Source organism: Mustela erminea, chromosome 7, assembly GCF_009829155.1.
Source record: "Mustela erminea isolate mMusErm1 chromosome 7, mMusErm1.Pri, whole genome shotgun sequence".
In the NCBI taxonomy this organism is placed as follows: domain Eukaryota; kingdom Metazoa; phylum Chordata; class Mammalia; order Carnivora; family Mustelidae; genus Mustela; species Mustela erminea.
Window position 1 is genome coordinate 22063094 of NC_045620.1, and position 21024 is coordinate 22084117.

The 21024-nt window shown below is 49.0% G+C and overlaps 1 protein-coding gene across 2 annotated transcripts in view; it reads left to right on the forward strand.

The window, feature by feature from the left end:
- Positions 1-601: 601 nt before the first annotated feature.
- Positions 602-21024, forward strand: part of SLA2 (Src like adaptor 2) — a 29358-nt gene continuing 8935 nt past the window's right edge. Inside the window, exons 1-5 of one of the 2 annotated variants that reach the window (XM_032350765.1) lie at positions 602-1804; positions 4624-4757; positions 9429-9528; positions 9901-9987; positions 11750-11853. In XM_032350765.1, coding sequence (XP_032206656.1) covers positions 4667-4757; positions 9429-9528; positions 9901-9987; positions 11750-11853 — 382 coding nt within the window. In that variant the 5' untranslated portion in view covers positions 602-1804; positions 4624-4666. The remainder of the gene's footprint in view (positions 1805-4623; positions 4758-9428; positions 9529-9900; positions 9988-11749; positions 11854-21024) is intronic. The other variant, XM_032350764.1, reaches the window with a different exon arrangement.

Genomic DNA, 21024 nt, shown 5'->3' on the forward strand with positions numbered 1-21024 from the left:
CTGCCTTCAGCTGGGGTCGTGATCTCTGGGTCCTGGGATCACGCCCCTTTTTGGGCTCTCTGCTCAGCAGGGAGCCTGTTTCCTCTTCTCTCTTTGCCTGCCTCTCTGCCTACTTGTGATTTCTGTCAAATAAATAAATAAAATTTTTAAAAAAATTAAAATTAAAAATTAAAAAAAAAAAAACATGTCTTGGGGGGCCTCAGTCTATTAAGTGTCTGCCTTAGGCTCAGGTCATGATCCCACAGTCCTGGGATGTAGCCCCGAGTCAGGCTCCTTGCTCAGCAGGGGAGTCTGCTTCTCCCTCTGCCCCTCCCTCTGCTTGTGCTCTCTCTCCTCTCTCTCTCATTGACTCACTCTCAGTTAAAATCTTTAAGGACGCCTGGGTGGCTCAGTGGGTTAGAGCTTCTGCCTTCAGCTCTGGTCATGATCCCAGGGTCCTGGGATCAAGCCCCACATCGGGCTCTCTGCTCAACAGGGAGCCTGCTTTCCCCCCACCCCTCTTTCTGACTACTTGTGATCTTTGTCTGGCAAATAAATAAATAAAATCCTTTATAAATAAATAAATAAAATCTTTAAGAAAAAAAAAATCATGTCTCCAAGAATACTAAGCCCCTAATGGAAAGGTAGCAGTATGTGTGGTTAGATTTTATCAGATGGGGATTTTATTTAAATTTGAATTCCTGAAAGTAACACACAATCACAGGCAATTCTGTCAGAAATTTATTTATCCTAGCTGAGTGACATTCAAATATAGGCTATATATCAGAACACCTGGAGGGCTGTGGAAAGCAATTGCTGGCCCCACCTATGGGGTTTCTGATCTAGTAGATCTGAGATGTGTCTCAAGAATTCCTGTGTCTAACAAACTCTCACACGATGCTGAGGACTGGGACCACACTTGGAGAACCACTACCCAGGTCTTGTTACTCAAAGTGTGGTTTATGGACCAGCTATGTGGGTATTGCCTGTGGGTTGTTAGCAATGCAGAGCCTTCAATCCCACCCCCTAGATCAACTGAACTAGAATCTGCTATTTAACAAGATCCCCAAGGGATACCTGTATACATTAAAGGTTAGGACACAGCACTCCAAGGCAGTGCTTCCCCCAAAGCCAGTTGAGGGCATCTCTTGGAGTATATAAAATTCAGATTCCTCGGCTTTCCTCTGGTGGCTTGGATTCAGAAGATGGAGGAGGAGCCCAGGAATCTGATACTGACAAGAACTTCAGATGATTATAATGGTCAGGTAAGCATGGGAAACTCCTCATTTACCTCAGTTCTGTGTTCCTCAGGCAGGACCAAACCACGAAACCAGAGAAAAACCTCTCCCTCTGGGATCATGACAAGGCAGCTGCTTGTCCTTTAGAAACAGGAACTTGGGGAAGGTGGCTCCTTGATGGTCTGTGATGCCGTCAGAGGAAATGGGTGGTTATGAGAACCACAGAGCCTGCAGGTGTGAGCTGGGAGCCCCGAGGACGCTATGACAAAGCTGAAAGAGCCCTGGGCCTTCTTCCCTGGCCTGGCTGTGCTTGGGAGGGCTGTCCAGTGTTGGGGGGTCCCTAAGGAGCACCAGTCTCCTGTCTCATCCCAGGTCTACAAACTGCTGACCACAGCAGATGCAGAGCTACCCAAAGAGTTACCAAGAGCATCTCCCTGAAGAGTCTCCCAGGCTGAGAGGATTCTGAGTGTCCTAGGACTAAGGACTTTGGCAGATGTTCCGAAGGGCCCTCCGAAGTCCTAACCTCTCCAACCAAAGCATGCATCTAAGCTGAGCCCCCGCCCCAAGCTTTGATGACAGGAAATCAAGTAAGTACGTTTGCTTTTGTTTTCTGATGGCCCTGGGAGTGGGCTTTATAGTGGGGGGAAAAGTTCCAGGAAAATAAGTTGTTCTGTTGACAATGTAAGGGAGGTAGTTTGAGGGTCCCTGAAGGAACCCAGGCTCCAGTATTCCTTCCGCCTTTGAGTGCCCCCCGCCCCCGCCGCCCCGAGAATTACATTATGCCCTCCAGCTTGTCTTCATGCCCATTCTGGTTCCATCTCAGTCACCAATGTGCTTGTATGATTTTGGGGCCCCCTCTTGGCTACAGCCTCCCAACATCAGTGAATGAAAGAAGTCTGAATTCTAATCTCTGAAGACGTTTTTGGATATAGAGTCTACAGTTCCTTGCCAAAGGGTGATGTTTCTCACTTGAGAGAGACAGGTCTCCCTTTAGCTCAATCCAAATTCATCACCTATCCCCACCACTGAGAATTATCTTCAGAAGCACAAAAACACAAAAGACGTGGATCTGTAGACCCAGCTCTGCACTAAGCAGTCGTGTGAGAGTGAGCACGAGGGTGCCCTCTCTGAGCCCTGATCACTGTATGAATGGGTTTCAAAGCTGCCAGCCTCTCAAAGGGTTAAGTGAAAAGATCAAAAAACAACAGCAGGCAGTGTGCTGGTCTCAGCGGCCTTTACTCTTTCCTTCTACCCACTGGCCCAGGCCCCCAAGAAAGTGCCTGGCACACAGTACATTGTTCAAATATTTGTGCAGTTAATAATTAGATCATTTCTAAAGTTTTGACCACCACCACCACCTGGGCACGTGTACCCCGTGGTCTTTATTTCACCTCCAGGAAGCTGCCTGGCCCTGACCAGGCCAGGTGAAGGGAGCTGGCAGAGCTCAGGGAAGGGGATGTTTCCAGCATGAGTGTGGTTCTCCTACCTCTCTTGGGTCCATCCCCCAGCTCCATCTGCTGTAGGAAGAAGTCTCTGGGTTTAGTGCAGTTGGTGATTGTGGTGACTTTGTCTTGCTGAAGGAGGGGAAAGGAAACTAACAATTACTGAGCACCCACTCTATGTCAGCTCCGCAACTTCTCCCCACAAATCAGTGGAGTTGGTAATATCCCCGATTCAAAGACGAGACAGAGGCTACGTGCTTTGTGTGAGGAGGTAACACAACTGGAACCTGGTTGGTTTGAATTAATCACTCATACTACCCAGGAGAGCTCTCTCCCTGAGGTTTTCTGGACTCACGTCTGCACAGTTAAGCATAGAGCTTGTATCTGATACCCAAGGGGAAAGGAAAGGCTGGGGAGCAGCAGGAATGTTGAAAACCTGATGTAAAGGGGAACCCTAGCAGGGAGGGCATTAGAGACCTCCTTAGGAAGCAGCAATACCGTCTCATCCTACTGAGGCTTCAGGATCCCAAAGTCTGAGAAGGAAGTGGCTACCAGGAGCCATTTCCTAAAGATGGACCTGTTTTCTATTAAGGAACTTCATCCCCATGAGTACAGAACTCTCCATGATAATGACAGAAACCCAATTTTATCCAGGCATGGTGAGGGGTTCAAAGGCAAGGCCAGAGCCTGCTATGTCACTGCCATTCTGTGAGCTCCTCCAGGGAACCAAGCTAGGATAACTATTCCCCGTCTCCATGAAAAGGATGACCAGAATGAAAGGATGAAAAGAATGAAAACACTTTCCTGAAACACTTTGATAAAATGTTTGAAAAAATTAGCATTACTCTGGAAATTAGAATTGTTCTAAGAATAAGACACCTGTCCAAAGAGCTACTAATCACTGTCCATTTAGTTAGTGTGTTGAATGTCTTTTATGGGCCAGGTACCTTATGAATTGTTGAGGAAATAGGAAAGCAAAAGAGGTCTTTGTCCTCACTGAGCTGTGGAATAACGGCAAATTAAACAAGTGAACACTCTAATAAATGAATAATAATTAAAACTTGGGAAGGGGGGTTCCTGGCTGGCTCAATCAGTAGAGCATATGATTCTGGATCTCAGAGTTATGAGTTTGAGCCCCATGTCGGGTGTAGACATTACTTAAAAATAAAATCTAAAAACAAAACCAAACTTGGGAAGGAATGCAACAGCTTGCTGAGAAAAAGAAAGATGGGGAAAGTTCCCAGGAGTGGCCTCTGGTGAAGCAACATTCAGAGCGCAATAAAAAGTGTGCCCTGACCAAGCTTCTTGCATGCCTTATCTTTTGGACCCAAATATTGGGTATTGGTATCCCCATTTTTTTTTTCAGACGAGGAAATGGAGGCAAAGAGCAGGGAAATGCCTCAACAGCCAATCCCTCCAAAGACTCTCAAGTCATCCCTGTGGCGTACAGCTTCCCAATCATCTTACTTTGCCCTGTTGACACCAATAACTGTGTGCTCAGTGTCACCTTAGCTTGTTGTAAGCCGCCTCAGATTCCCCCTTGCCTACCTCTAACCTTAGTCACGGTTCCTTTCATGGTCCCCTGCCAATGTTATCCCAGGTCAGGAAATGGTTCTGAGTAGGTCATAGGAATGATGGCTGGGGGATTCAGAGAAATCTTCCCAGAGAAGGGTGGGATCCAGACAGGCTCCCGGGGGAAAGAGCAGTCCAGCCAGTGGCTGAGCCCCCATACAGGTAAAGGCCCAGAAACAGAGAACAGAGCATGGCTGGAGTACGGAAAAGTGGGCCCACCAGGGGAAACAGGGTCCAGCTGCTGAGAAGAAATTCTTCAGAGACTGGTGGAGGGGCTGGAGCCTGGTCCTGCTGGGAGGGGGATCATTTGCTCTTGTCAGCAGGACTTTGCTGGGGAGGGAGAGGGTGTCTGGGGACCAGGGCCTCTGTGTCCATTGCAGCATCTCTTTCAGATTTCTCTCGGCCATGTCCTTCCGAGTGTTCTGCTGAGGAACGATGGGAGGTCAACCCAGCAGAGGGAAAACCCTGCCAAGCCCCAGCTCGAGTCCCTCTGTCCAAGAACCGGGCCCTGTGCCCATGCAAGCAGGTAGGCTTCCCAGACACAGTAAGGCTGCTCGGCCCCAGACATTGCTGCCTCTGTGAGCCTTCCTGACCTGCCACTCCAGCACGGCTTCCGGTGTCAATGAGCACCCGCTGTATACCAGGACCTTCCCTGTGAACCATGCAGGCAGGGTCCCTACTCTGGGGGAGCTTACATTTCAGCAGTCAGAATGTTGAACAACCAGATAAACTAGAAAATGTGGGAGAGTGACGGGTGTTAACCAGGAGGGTTTCCCTCCTCCTCAGTCAGTTTATTGAGAAATTGAGCTGGCAACTCCAAGACCAACCCTAGTTCGTAGCTCTCCAAAGGTACATTGTTATAATAGCCTCTGGCTGGCTGTGGCCATTTAAATTCAAAGTAAAATTCATTAAAATGAAATTAAGTTAAATATGTAGCTACTCAGTCACACCAGTTGCATTTCAAGTGCTCAGTAGCCATATGTGGCTAGTGGCTACCTATTGGACAGCACAGTTACAGAACATTTCCTTCATCACAGAAAGTTCTATAGGATACAGTGTCTTTTTTTTTTTTTTTAATTTATTTGACAGAAATCACAAGTAGGCAGAGAGGCAGGCAGAGAGAGAAGGGGAAGCGAAGCAGGCTCCCTGCTGAGCAGAGAGCCCGATATGGGGCTCGATCCCAGGACCCTGAGATCATGACCAGAGCCGAAGGCAAAGGTTTAACCCACTGAGCCACCCAGGCACCCCCACAGTGTCCCTGCTTATCCTGTGAAATACTGGAAGCAAAATTAGAGCTATGGTAGTTGGAAAAAATCAGGATCTATAATGCCTATGCTGAGCCTACGACTGTGGTTTTCAAGATAGTCCTAACCAAAAATGCCAGTTTTTAAGACAATTGGACAATCAAAATATCCTAGAAATTCTTTAATTTTTTTAAAGATTTTATTTATTTATTTGACAGACAGAGATCACAAGGAGGCAGAGAGGCAGGCAGAGAGAGAGAGGGGGAAGCAGGCTCCCCACTGAGCAGAGAGCCTGGTGGTGGGGCTCAATCCCAGGACCCTGAGATCATGACCTGAGCCCAAGGCAGAGGCTTTAACCCACTGAGCCACCCAGGTGCCCCGAATTCTATAATTTTGATATTGAAACTATAGGCCCAGTTTGTTTCTTGTTGCCCCAAATTACCCACAAATCCTTTCTCAAATCACATCCTGATTTGGGGTTTTGATGATGTATTCACGGTTTTCCGGCGAAAGAGAACCAGTAGGGTATGTGTACGTGGGTGTGTGTGTGGTGTGTGTGTGTGTGTGTGTGTGTATAGACATAGAATTTATTTTAAGAAATTGGTTCATGCAACTGTGGGAGCTCGCAAGGCAAAAATCTGCTGGGCAGGCTGGCAGGCCAGAGGCCCAAGGAAGTTAATGCTACAGAATTCCAGGGTCAAGTCTGGAATTCCCTCTTCCTTGGCAGACCTCACTCTCTTTCTCTTAAGATCTTCCACTGACTTGGGGTGCCTGGGTGGCTCAGTAGGTGAAGCCTCTACCTTTGGCTCAGGCCATGATCTCAAGGTCCTGGAATCAAGCCCCGCAGAGCTCTCTGCTCAGCAGGGAGCCTGCTTTCCCCTCTCTCTCTGCCTGCCTCTCTGCCTGCTTGTGATCTCTGTCTGTCTTTATTAACTTATCAAATAAATAAATAAAATCTTTATATTAAAAAAAAAGATCTTCCACTGACTGAATGAGACCCATCCACATTATGGGAGGTAATTACCTTATTCAAAGTCCACTGACTTAAATTGTTATCTCATCTTAAAAACATCTTAACAGCAACATCTAGACATCTAGGCTGCTGTTAGACCTAGTATCTGGGTACTGTGGGCTAGCCATGTTGATACACAAAATTAACCATCACAGATTACAAACCACTCTAAACCAAGCAGCACTTTTAGGAGGAAGGACATGGACATACCCTTAAGCAGAACCGGGAGACTGTAGAGCCAGATATCTGGATGTCTGTGTTTGGGCAGAAACTATCCCCAGTCTGAAAACTTCCGTGTAATGGCTGGGGCCTCCTCCCCCTCCTCAGCCCTGCCCTAAGATATTCCTCTCTCTAATGCCAGCCTCCCACAGACATTAACACCCTAGGTGCTGTCCTTCTCCTGGTGGGGAGGCAGGTGCCTCCTTTTAGTCTCTCAGTCTGCAGGGAGCCTGGGGCCCACCAGGCCCTACAGGAAGAGACCTGGAAACCACACAGACCTCCCCCTCATTTCCTCTGAATCTAGCATAGGCTATGGCCCCAAAGCTGCTCTGAGTCATGGCCAGGCTGCTGAGGGGGCTGACTCCCAGCAGGTGCTCTGGGGGCTTTCCCTGCCAGTGAGACATGAGGGGAGCTGTGTTTCCTTCTCTGACAGGGTCCATGGGGGAGGGAAGGGCCTCTCTCTTGGTATGTCAACCCCTGAGCCCAGCAGGAACACAGATCTGGGGCAGCCCCTCCCATGAATCATTCATCCATCAGTCTTGCATCCATCTAGGATCTACCAAGTCTCTACCCCATACTGGGCCTTGTGCCAGGACCAGGGGATATAGTAATGGACAAGATAGGCACAGTCCCTGCCTTCAGGGACAGTCAAGCCCCAAAGACAGGCTCTAAACCCATAATCGATTACAATTGTGTTCAGTTTTGGTGACAGTGCATTTTAAGGGACTCTGATTAAGAGTGTGTGCTGAGACACTCATCAGGAAGGCTTCACGAAGGAAGGGACATAATATCCAGGGTGTGAAAGATGAAGGCGAGTCAGCCAGGCAGATGGGTCCATCAGGGACAGCATATGCAGCCCAGGGGCAACATGGGGCTCAATCCCAGGGCTTCCAGGAGAAGAAGAGGTTGGGTCCTTCCAGGCCACTTGGCTTCACCATTGTTGAAGGAGGCTCTCCACAAGATTTGCTTGCATTGTTATGCAGGCGTCAGGCATGTCCTGGCCCTGTGGGATGGCCCTGTGCAGCACACACCTCTGAGGAGCTCCAGTCCAGAGTCACCACATAGATCTGCATATGTGTCTGGGAGAACACATAGGAACCAGTCCCTTTCCAGGATCACAGTCTCATTCTTCCCGTGTCCACCTGGAGTACAGGCCCTTATACCACACAGTTCCAGCTCCAGGTCTGCCCCACTGATGCCCCCCATCCCCTCGGTCCTTGTCTGTCCATCTGTTCTCCTTCCCCTATCTCCTGAGGCATCTGTCTAGAGGGTATCACAGAGCCCTCTGAGGCCTTGGCCCCTTCAGGAGCATCTATGAGATAAACAGATAAACTTTTCGTGTTGACCTTGACTGTTTTTCATAGCTTGATGCATTGATGTGCTGACAAGTGTGTCTCTCTTTTCCCTTTGTTTCAGAGACCCCTACTGAAATGGGATAGAGGAAGGAGAGGGAGGGATGTGGGTGAAGTGAATCTCAGCAGCCTGTGGAGGCTGGGTTTTCCAGGATGAGAAGGCCTGGACAGGCATCAGGACGTCTAGTCAGACTAGGTGGGCTGATCCCTGAGGTAGATGAGGGCATGAGCATCCTGTGCGGAGGGAGCCACTTGCCACCTACCATCCAATCTCAAAATTGTCTTCTTGGCCGCCATGTCCTTGGGACCAGTCTGGCGTGATGGTGTGGTGTAGGGGGGGGGGGACTTGGCATCCTCTAGCTCTGTGAATCCCTCTCTGAATGTCAGCATCCCAGGGAGTCTGGGCCTTTTTCGGAGAGGTGCTACCACTGTCTTGCCAAGTACCCCCAACCTGGGCCCATGAGTAGCCACAATGGTCACCCACCCCAACAGCGCCCCATGGGCAGAGGAATAGGGACTGGCATAGGAGCCATTCCTGGCACAGTGCCCCGTCCCACCTCAGTTGCCTTGCTGTGTGATGTGGTGACCAGAGAGGACTACCTCAGGAGCTTGAGAGGGCTGGAGTGATGTACCCAGTCAGACCCTGACATAGCAGCTGCTCAGTAAAGAATGGCAGGCATGAGGCCAGGACACTTGACTGGGCTGCACATACCTCTTAGGTGTCTACTCTGGGCCAGGCCTGGCAAAGGGGGCCCCTGGCACCCCACCTCTTCTTGGGGCAGCACGGACCTTCACTGGTCATTCTGGACAAACACCGTAGGAGAGACATGCTACCCACATGCATGGCACTCTAAAGTTACAAAGCCTGTCCACATCTGTGATTTCACTGGCCCTTCCAGCAGCCCTCTTCCTCCCATGCTTACCCTGGACCTCAGCCCTAAATGTTAGTCCATTCAATGCTCACATCATTAGAACTTCCAGAAACCACCTTCTAGAAACTGAGCTCCAAGATCTGTGCTGATACCTGCTTAGAGCTATAGTTTTTAAGTGTGCTGAGCAGCAGAATCCTTTTATCAAGGCCTTCTTGAACATCTCCATATAAAAAGCAATTGTAGCCAGGAGCCCCACTCCTCTTGCCACACCAACCCTTTCCCTGAGTAACCCCAAAAGATGTCTGGGCATCTGTAGGGCTCTTCAGAGGCCACTGGAAAATCTTCAAATATCAGGGTAGTCCTCCTGGGATCCCAGCAGACATGCTCCCCAAGGTGTTCATGGTTGGGTTGGTTGATGATGGATAGCCCAGACTCCAGTAGACTTCACATGGAGAGGGGACTGGCCAAGAGAATGACCACCTCTGTCCCTCCATCCAGAGAGAAGCAGGGCCACAGCTGTGGCCCTGGGCACCTTCCCAGTAGGCGAGCACACGGAGCTGTCACTGAGCCTGGGGGATCCATTGACCATCATCTCTGAGTAAGTCCTGTCCCAGTCGGGGAAAGGTGGGGCACTCTGCTTCCTTCCCCTGGCACCTGAAGATGCCCTCATGGGAGATGGGGCCCCTCCCTCCAGGAGAAAAGAGCATGGCCTTTGGCACTGAGCTCACACTTGGCCCTAATGGTGGGATCTAGGAAGCCTGACACACCTGTAGGGGGGAGCTGTGGGTGGTGGGCAGGGCCTTGCAGGGGGCCCCGGAATCCCGCTGTTTCCTGCCCAGGAGGTAGCAGCATTGGCCTGTGCAAGGAGACCTGAGAAACATAGGTGGGACAGACGGCCAGCTGCAGGAGCCAGCCTGGCAGGTCCTCAGGAATCCTAAATGAGCAGTTCCCCTCTCTTTTCTCTCTCCAGAGATGGAGACTGGTGGACAGTGGTATCAGATGCTTCAGGCACAGAATACAGCATTCCCAACAGTCACGTGGCCAAAATCTCCCACGGGTGAGTTCACACCCCACGCCCTGCCTTAGCGGAACTTCCTACTTTCTCTTCCCACAAGTGTGGTCCTTTATGGCCAGTCCTGCACTGAGCCAAACTGGGGATGGGAGAATCAGGCCCAGGCCCTGCCCTCAAGAAGAGCGAACTCAAGAAGAGCCTGCAAGACTCAGGACCCCGGAGGAGGGGGCTCAGGAAGGCCCCATAGAGACGTCCTCTGGGCTTTGGAGGGTGGCTGGGAGTTCACTGGGGGAGAGTGCTGAAAGGGAGCTTCTGCATATGTGTCCTAAATGTCCTGAGGCAAGAAAATGAAGGGGTGTCGCCTCGCATCTTGGCAAGTCTGCCGTTCTAAGAGGGGCTTCACAGTAGGCAGGACATGGGGGATGCCATCGCTCGCCACCAGTGAGTGACAAAAGAAACCAACTTCAGAGCAAATTCTATGTCATGAGAGAGAAAGGAAGGGAACTGTCTTTTAGTGGGATCAACCTGCATAACACGGAGTCAGGCAGGTACTCTGTATGTGCTGTGATGGCCACTCTTCTGTTCTGAGAGGAAGTACTGCTCCAGCACTGGATGATCTTCCTTTTCTGAGACTTGCTGGATGTCTGGCTCTGATGAAATTAGCTCAGGGCTCCCAAGACATGTGGACACCTCGCAGAATCCACTCACGTGGAGGTCATTGGCACCCGTGTGTTTCCTGCTGGCCTGGCCCCACTGATCAGAGCTTTTGCATCCTCAGTGCGGCACTAAAGTTGCATCCAAGGAGACACTGGCCACCTCCAAAAGTCCCCTTCCCTTGCCACTCCATCTGCTTCCTCCGTGTTTACAAGTCCTATGAATGACTTGTTTTATTTACTATAAAACTAGGCTAAGTTTGCTGCTGGCACCAAGAGCGTCACAGCTTCTCTGGTTTATCTCCTTAGAATGAACTCAACCCTGACTCTAGCTTTGACTGTGGAATTTCACAGGATGACAGGGAGACAGCCATTTCCATAGAGCTGGCTTCTGTAGGTTTTCCTGGGGACTACAGGACTTTACTCTGGGGACATTAGAAGGCTGTTGGACTAGTAAGCAAAAAATTCCTGCAAAACCACCGTGAACTTTCCATTGCAGTCAAGTCCTTCATGGACATATAGATGAGGGATTAAGTGAAAGGACAAAAGAAAATAGGGGGCCAGAGGACTCAACAATCCAGCAGGAAAAGAAGCCCCGAGGAGTAGGTCACGAAGGTCTGTGCTTTGGGAGGCACATATGGTGATCGATATGTTGCATGATTTTTTCCAAGACTTTAGATTGTCTTGAGCATTCTAGTTCCAACATTTCTACCCACAAATAAGCTCCAGTGGGAGTTACATTTCATTGGTAATGAATGAATACATGTTCACCCGCATGCCTTCTGGCTGCAAAGTTAAATTTTAAAATGTTCAAAGAAAATATTTACTAAAATTAAACACATACACATAGGCAATTCTTGGAAAGGAGAGTTGGCTAGCATAGGGGTACTAGCTGGGCAGTGCTAGGAGTCTGTGATCATTCCCCCTTCTCCCGCCCTCCTGGCTACTTGGGAATGAGGTCTCCAGGCAGAAAAGGCCAGGGCTGACCCCATGAGGTTGTCCTCTGCAGCCTCTGGAGCCGGGACCAACACAAAGCTGGGGGGCCCTTAGAGACCAAAGTACAAGTGGAATTCTAAGGACCAGAGAGGGAGGAGGGGTTTGAGTAGTCTTGGCCCACCCACGCACAAGCTGACCTCTCTCTGTCCCTCCTGCAGGTGGCTGTATGAGGGCCTGAGCCGGGAGAAAGCTGAGGAACTGCTGTTGCTGCCTGGAAACTCTGGAGGTGCTTTCCTCATCCGGGAGAGCCAGACCAGGAGAGGTGGGTAAGCTCAGCCCTGGCTTGTCCTTGAAAACCAAGAGATAGCTTGGTGATATAGGCAGGAGGTCAAACGTGAAGGGCTGGAGTACCTGGACTTGGAGTCAGGCAGTTTCATTGACCACTATGTTGCTGCCATGAAATCCCATTTCTTTTTTTTTTTTTTTTAAGATTTTATTTATTTACTTGAGAGAGAGACAGTGAGAGAGAGCATGAACGAGGAGAAGGTCAGAGAGAGAAGCAGACTCCCCATGGAGCTGGGAGTCCGATGCGGGACTCGATCCCGGGACTCCAGGATCATGACCTGAGCCGAAGGCAGTCGTCCAACCAACTGAGCCACCCAGGCGTCCCTGAAATCCCATTTCTAAAAGTAGGTGTGAATGGTCCACTGTGGGGATCCAGGCTCAGCCTACACTTTAGTAACTGGTTCTTATAATAGAATATGGTCACAGGATTTCCCTGCCCTGACCAGCAATGATTCCTCCCTCCCCAAGACACAACTTGGCAAAAAATTGTCAAGTTCATGAGGTCTCTGTGCCCTCCCTGGGTCGCCAGCCAGAAAACTCAAAGTCAGCTCTTGATCTTTCTGCTGTATAGATGGGGAGGATGGGGAAACAAAGGCCTGAAGAGGGGTGGGGACATGTCACATTGCACATTCCTATGTGCCTTCTCCCATTTCGGGTACAGGACTTCCACAAACAAAACACAAAGCTAATAGAGTCTGTCTCTGATGCCCCTGTCTCCCTCTGAGCTGCTGCCCTGAGACCCTTATGGTGGGGCAGAGAAGGACGTTGCACAAGTGGTGATGCTGATTTTTATGAGGGGCCCTTTAAGTGTCTTCAAACAACCCTGTGAGGATTGTAGTTCCACTGTCCGCATTTTACAGATGAGGAACCTGAGGCTTAGGGAGGAGAAATGATTTGCCGGGGTAAATACAGCAATGAAGCTGGGATTCAAACCCAGCTGGGGTCCTCCTCACTTCAGATATCCAAGAAAGGCCCACGTATCACAATAATGGTGGAATTGCAAACTCAGTGGTAGACTAGTGGGGCAATACTCAGGAATGAGGACAGGTCTTCTGTGCTTGCCCTAATTGAACCAACCATGGTGGGTTGTCAGGGTCCTTTGCTCTCAGTCTCCCTCCCGGGGCCCCCTCTAGCACATCGTTGCCTCTCCTCCTCTTCTTTCAGAAGCTCACTGGGTTGACCTCTCCCCTCTCCTGCTACTTTACAGACAGCATTACCATCCCCCCTACACCCAAAGGCGGGCTGGGGCTGGGGGCTGGCCTGAGTGCAGGCTATAAACAGGAAACCGCAGCAGTGGAGCTGACTGGGGCAGGGGTGCTGCGAACCAGGCCCCAGGGAGCTTGAGAAGCCACAGGAAGTGCTCTCTGCTCAACTGCCCCATACCCCCGCTTCTTTGGTCTGGTTCAGCCACAACCACATAGTGACCAGCACTTACTGCCCCTTCTTAAGAAGGCACATGTACAAGAGGAACTGGCTGGGAAATAAATAAAGGAGGAAGCAGAAAACGATCTTTAAAGATCCATAAACGGGGCATATGGTTGGCTCAGTCGGTTAAGCGTCTGCCTTCAGCTCAGGTCATGATCCCAAAGCCCAGCATTGGGCTCCCTGATCAGCTGTGAGTCTGTTTCTCCCTCTTCCTCTGCCCCTCCACCTGCTTGTGCTCACACACATGCAAGTACACTCTCTCTCTCTCTCAAATAAGTAAAAGCTTTTTTATTTTTTTTAATTTATTTTTTTTTAAAGGTAACTTTTTAAAAAATTTTTTTAAAAGTTTTTTTTTTTTTTTTAAAGATTTTATTTATTTATTTGACAGAGAGAGATCACAAGTAGGCAGAGAGGCAGGCAGAGAGAGAGAGAGGAGGAAGCAGGCTCCCTGCTGAGCAGAGAGCCCGATGCAGGGCTCAATCCCAGGACCCTGAGATCATGACCTGAGCCGAAGGCAGAGGCCTAACCCACTGAGCCACCCAGGCGCCCTGCTTTTTTATTTTTTTAAAGATTTTATGTATTGGGACACCTGGGTGGCTCGGTTAAGCAGCTGCCTTCGGCTTGGGTCATGATCCCAGCGTCCTGGGATCGAGTCCCGCATTGGGCTCCTTGCTCCGCGGGGAGCCTGCTTCTCCCTCTGACTCTGCCTTCCACTCTGTCTGCCTGTGCTCGCTCTCGCTCTCTCTCTGACAAATAAATAAATAAAATCTAGGGCGCCTGGGTGGCTCAGTGGGTTAAGCCGCTGCCTTCGGCTCAGGTCATGATCTCAGGGTCCTGGGATCGAGTCCCGCATCGGGCTCTCTGCTCGGCAGGGAGCCTGCTTCCTCCTCTCTCTCTCTCTGCCTGCCTCTCTGCCTACTTGTTATCTCTCTCTGTCAAATAAATAAAAATTAAAAAAAAAAAAATCTTTAAAAAAAAAAAAAAAGATTTTATGTATTTATTTGACAGAGACACAGCAAGAGAGAGAACATAAGCAGGAGGAGGGGGAGAGGGAGAAGCAGGCTCCCTACCATGCAGGGAGCCCAATGCGGGGCTTGATCCCAGGACCCTGGGATCATGACCTGAGACAAAGGCAGGTGCTTAATGACTGAACCACACAGTACCCCACAAATAAGTAAAATCTTTAAAAAAAAATTAAAGATCCATAAATATACACAAGATTGCTGGGATTAAGATTAGATTTGACTCGGGGCGCCTGGGTGGCTCAGTGGGTTGGGCCTCTGCCTTCGGCTCGGGTTGTGATCCCAGGGTCCTGGGATCGAGCCCCGCGTCGGGCTCTCTTCTCAGCGGGGAGCCTGCTTCCTCCTCTCTCTCTGCCTGCCTCTCTGCCTACTTGTGATCTCTGTCTGTCAAATAAATAAATAAAATCTTTAAAAAAAAATAAAAATAAAAATAAAAATAAATTTTTAAAAAAAGATTAGATTTGACTCTTAGCTTCCCCATAGCCAACCCCAAAAGGGGGTAGATCAGAATGCAGTTCTCATTATCACAAAAGGAAGAGATTTGTCAGTTCTACAGGAAAGGAAATAGTTTCCCCAGTACTAATTTCTTTTTTTTTTTTAAAGATTTTATTTATTTATTTGACAGAGATCACAAGTAGGCAGAGAGGCAGGCAGAGAGAGAGAGAGGAGGAAGCAGGCTCCCTGCTGAGCAGAGAGCCCCATGCAGGACTCGATCCCAGGACCCTGAGATCATGACCTGAGCGGAAGGCAGCGGCTTAACCCACTGAGCCACCCAGGCGCCCCCCCAGTACTAATTTCTAATCTCTCATCTGAGTCTTCTTTTAGGACAGTATTTGTCAAGCTGCACGTTAAAACCTGCATCAGTTTAGTTCAGTGGTTATAGAGCAGTGGGTCTCAAATCCAGGTGGCCATCAGAATCACCCAGAGGGCTTAAAACAAGGAACTGGCCACACACCCAGATTTCTTATTTGGTGGGTCTTGGGCAGGGCCTGAGAATTTATATTTCAAACAAATTTGCAGGTTATGCTGCTGCTGCCGTGGGGACCACACTTTAAGAACCACTGATCTGGGGGCATCCGGGTGGCTGTCAGTTAAGTGTCTGACTCTCGGTTTTGGCTCAGGTCATGATCTCAGGGTGGTGAGATTGACCCAATGTCCAGCTCTGTGCTCAGCGCAGAGTCAGCTTGAGAGTCTCTCTCTCCCCCTCCCCCTCTGCCCCTCCCCCTGCTCCCTCTTTCTCTCAAATAAATAAATTAAAAGAATATAATTAAAGAAAAAGAACCACTGATCTGGGGGCACCAGGCTGGCTCAGTTGGTAGAGCATATGATTCCTGATTTCGTGGTTGTGAGTTTGAGCGCCATGTTGGGCAGAGATTACTTAAAAAAAAAAAAGTGCCCATCTAGACCTTGGCTTCAAGTTGGAATCATCTGGGGAGCTTTATAAATTACTAATGCCTGCACCCAACTCCCAGAGTTTCTGGGGCTTGAACCCACAATCCTCATGGGGCTCTAATCCACAACCCAGATCAAGATCAAGACCTGAGCCAAGACCAAGAGTCAGATGCTTGGGCCACGTGGGTGGCTTATTTGGTTGGGCATCTGCCTTTGGTTCAGGTCATGGTCCCAGGGTCCTGCGATACAGTCCCGCATCATGCTCCTTGTTCAGCAGGGAGTCTGCTTCTCCCTCTTCCTGCCTCTTCCCCTGCTTGTACTCTTTCCGTCAAATGAAAAAATAAAATCTTTGGGAAAAAAAAAAAAGAGTCAGATGCTTAACTGACTGAGCCACCCAGGCACCCCTGAGTTTCCGATTTAATTGGTCAGGGCTGTAAGCTTGGCCCTAGAAGATATAAAAGTTCCCTTGGTGATTCTGATATGCAGCCTGGGTTGCGACCCCTTCATTTGGTGGATCTGGACCAGGGAGCATTTGAAGTGCAGAACATTCCAGGTGCATCACTGGGGTTGGGAAGAATATTGTTTCATCCTATTTTTGTTTTAGGTAATTTTTAAAAGATTGTATTTATTTTAACAATGAGGTTTTTGTTTTTGTTTTGTTTTTAAGATTTTGTGTATTTTAGGGGCGCCTGGGTGGCTCAGTGGGTTAAGCCGCTGCCTTCGGCTCAGGTCGTGATCTCAGGGTCCTGGGATCGAGCCCCGCATCGGGCTCTCTGCTCAGCAGGGAGCCTGCTTCCTCCTCTCTCTGTGCCTGCCTCTCTAACTACTTGTGATCTCTCTCTGTCAAATAAATAAGTAAAATCTTTCAAAAAAAAAAAAAAGATTTTGTGTATTTTAGAGAAAGAGCATGAGCAGGGAGAGGTGCAGAGGGGGAGGGAAAGAACCTCAAGCCAAGCACAACAAGCGGTTCAGTCTCACAACCCTGAGATCATGACCTGAACAGAAACCAAGAGTCAGATGCTTAACTGACTGAGCCACCCAGGTGCCCCTAATTATTTTTAAAGATTATTTATTTATTTTAGAGATCGAGCGAGAGTGCGTACAAGAGTGGGGAGGGGCAGAGGGAGAGAGAGAATCCTCAGACTTCCCACTCAGCACAGAGCCCAATGCAGGTCTTGATCCAGGAGGCTCAGATCATGACCTGAGCCAAAATCAAGAGTGGGGCACTTAACTGACTGAATCAGCCAGTAAAGTAAAGTAAATCAGTCAGTAAAATTACCTGACTTAGGTAATTTTAAGTGTGTCCTAGGTCGCAGTGTAAAATTTCATACTGTGGTTTGTAGCCCAAAAAAGTTTGGTGGCGCCTGGGTGGCTTAGTTTGTTAAGCATCTGACTCTTGATCTCAGCTCAGGTCTTGATCTCAGGGTCATGAGTTCAAGCCTAGTGTTGGACTCCATGCTGGTTGTGGAACCTACATTAAAAAAGAAAAAAAAAAAAATGTTTGGCACTGCAGCTCTATGGGACCTGGGGAACGTCATAGAACGCTAGTTCTCAAACTAGTTCTCAGACTCAGAATTGTCCGGGAAAGACTCTTGGGTCCCTTTCAAAAGGGACTGGGCTCAGAGGTCAGAAATCTGCTTCCTTCACAAGGTCTCTGGATGGTTCTTATGTTCTTTTATGTTTGAAAACACAGTTCCATTCTAGGGAAACCAGAATTAAGTAGTAAGAGACATTTTTTTTTTTTTACAGTTACATAATGCATCTTGTTGTATGTAATACTAATTAATTAGTGATTGAGTGAATGCATTCAGAATCACCTTTTCTTTTCACCAATGTCCAAATATACCTCTGGGAAGGGAATTCTGCTGGGGAATTTGAGTCTGTGTGTAGACTGAGGAGGAAGGCCTGGGGCCTGTGAGCTCCCAAGAAGCCTACTCAGAGTTGCCAGGGAGGGGAAGACCTCTATCTTCCCTAGGATCCCTCTGGCATATCTATTTATGTCCTAAGCCTGGGGGAAGTCATGGCAGAGCCCCAAACCTTGGTCTGTGAAGGGACACTGACGACTTTGTGGAGATCATAGGATTGCTCCAAAGGTCAGCAGCAAGGCCAAGTCCCCACAGCATTACCCCTCACCTCCCTGCTGTCCTACTGCGTCTCTGTTCTTTGGTGGGTGCTTTAAGAAAGACTGATGATCAAGCCATGCTTCCCTCTCCTACAGAACAGAGGCTTAACCCACTGAGCCACTTCTGTCCATCATGTCTTCTTGGAAGCACTTGTTGAACATTTCTTCTGAGTCAGGCCTGTTAAGTCATGGCTCTTGTCCTCAGGCTGCAGACAGTGGAAGGTCCAAGGCTATCAACTTCTCAGAGGCCTTAGCAGAGAAAGGTCAGGAGGGTCCTGCTAGGCCCATCTCCCACACACAGCTTCCAATCAGTCCTTCATACCACTGTGGACCCCACCCCACCTCCTGGTATCATCATTAGAACAGCAGGGGAAACATGGTGCCTCACCCCAGAAGTCCCTGCAGGCCAAGATGTGACATAGGCTATGGAGCTGGAACTTTCTGGAATCCAGGACATTGTACCTTCTATGCCTTTTCCCCAGTGTGTCTCCCTCCAACCCCTGTACCCAGCCACAGCTCCTACCATTCCTTCCCGGAGCCTCTCTTCTGGCTCACTGCCCACCAGAACGTTCTGTGAATAAACCTTCTTCTTCTTTCCACTGCTGCTTCCTTGCACACACTCCTCCCTCAATCTTGGAAAGACCTATCCTCCATTCTTCCACTTGAACTCACACTCACCCTTCATGACCCATTTCGATGTATTTCCCCAGGCTATTTGCCACCCTTTGCTCTCAGACCACTTTTGTAGCTACTGTAAACTTAGTTCTTAAAAGAAAAAACAAAAACAAAAAAACTGGGGTATGTGGTTTAAGAGCACAAGAGCTAAATATTTGAAATGGGGACCATAAAGGAAAATTCCAGTGTGGGAAGTACGGGCAGGACCGCACTTCCTTCCCAGAGTACAAAGATCTAATTATGTCTGTCAGGCCTTGTGCAGGGCGTGTAGCCAGTGCTCAAGGGATGTATACTGAATAATGAATGAGTGAATGAGTGCATGAAAAGACAATGGGGGAGGGGAGAGGATGAAGATCTGGGAAGACTTTTCCCCAATACCACATGTTCACAGACGGGAGAGGCGTGCAAATAGTAAAACATTCCTCCAAACTGCTTGTAATCACGGCTCTATCCGGCATTTATCCCAGAGATTCACTCACTCACTCATTCATTCATTCATTCATTCATTCAACAAATGGCTCTTGTGTGGTGACTCTGTGCCTACTATTGTTGTAAGCAGTGGGGATTCAACGATATAAAAAGCAAAATCCTTGTCCACAAACCAATTGGCAAAATGGACAGCGAACACATAAATAAGGACGTGTCTGATCATGGTAAGTGCCACATGGAAACAAGAAAGCTGCCTAAGAGGGGCAGGGTCACGGGACATGTGCAAGTGTACAAAGGCCTGCAGTAGATGCATCCTCAGCAGGGACAGGTGTGCTGGGAGTCAGCAATCGAGGTCGCTGGGAGTCAGGTTGGGCTGGGGACTTTGGTTCTCAGCAGGGGAGTGACATGAACTGATCCCTCCACTGCTTCAAAGAGAGGATTTGGGGTTGGGGTGATGAGGAGGAAACGGGAAGCCACTTGGGACATTGTTGCAGGTTCTGCCGAGTGAGAGTGGTCGGGTTCTGGATATGTTCTGAATATAGCCAGTAGGGTTTGCTGTCAGGCGGTATGTGAGGTGGGAGAGAAGGGAAGCAGTGAGCCTGACTCACTGTGAGGATGAGAGCTTAGTAATAGATGCACAGCACTGCTGTTTTCTGAGATGGGCAGATGGAGGAAGGATACATCAGAACCATCCTTCGGGAGGCTCACGGTTGGTTGTGTGTGTTCTGGGGTGAGGGATAGGGTTGAGGGACAGGCGATGGCAGAGCAGGACTCTTGGTGCCACAGAAGCACTGCTGCCTGGGCAAGTAAGAGCTGGACCTTCTCTCCTGCAGGGAAGGTCTTCTAGAAGGAGGTTGAGCAGAACTGAGTTGTGAAGGGAAGACTGGTGGTTACTCAGATGGAAGGGTCTTCCCTACGAAAGGAACAGTGTGAGCAAAGGACCATAGGCCTGATACAGTTTATTGGGTGTTTGCTGCATGCCAGACGTTCCTAAAATATTTCCCTTGCTTCACCACTTGAATCCTTGTGCTGATCTGGTGACATGGTGAGAATTGTTATCTCCCTTTACAAGTGAAGAAACAGATCCAAGAAGTCAAATAATGTGCCTGGAGACACAGCTAGTAAGCATGGGGCAACAGGGGTGTTCTAGCATGTGATTGTGTGTGGGATTTGAACCCAGGGAGTCTGAGTTAAAGTGGAGATGTCCTGGCGCTGGGAGAGAGCGGAGGTATTTGGGACTGGATGGAGCAGTGAGAAGGAACTCAGGATACCAGCCCAAGGCTAGTCACAGATGGCATTGGTAGGTGACCTGTCTCCACAGTGGGGTTGTCAACCCCACATGGGGTTCATGGAGCTTGTTATCCCTGAGCGTACCAGCGAGCTACTCAGTGTGGTGCCCTTCCCAGTTTTAGCAACTGTGGAGACAGTGAGCAGCATGGGGTGGCTGTAGAACCACGCAGGGGATATGGGGACTTAGTCACTTAGTTCAGCTGGCTTGCTTGGCCTTCAGGGCTTATTTTCAGATAAATTAGCTCTTTCCCAACCACAGAGCTATTTCAGAGCCACAGCTCAGCTCCAGAAGAAACTTTTTTTTTTTTTTTGAAGATTTTATTTATTTGACAGAGGGAGAGAGATCACAAGTAGGCAGAGAGGCAGGCAGAGAAAGGAGGAAGCAGGCTCCCCGCTGAGCAGAGAGCCCGATGCGGGGCTCGATCCCAGGACCCTAGGATCATGACCTAAGCTGAAGGCAGAGGCTTAACCCACTGAGCCACCCAGGCTCCCCAAGACTTTTTTTTTTTTTGAATTAAGATTTTAAGTAATCTCTACACCTAAGGTGGGGGTCAAACTCACAACCCTGAGATCAAAACTCATATACTTTACTACTGTCTGAGCTACCCAGGCCCAAGTAGAGATTCTTCTTAAAGGTACAAAAGTCAAGGAGCCATCAGAGTCAGGGAGAGAACAAGGAAAAGGAAGCATGAATCCTACTCCAAACTTCCCAATGTATATTGATTTTATATACTGTAGCCTTGCTAAATTTACTTATTAATCCTAGTAGGTTTTTAGAGATTACTTAGGATTT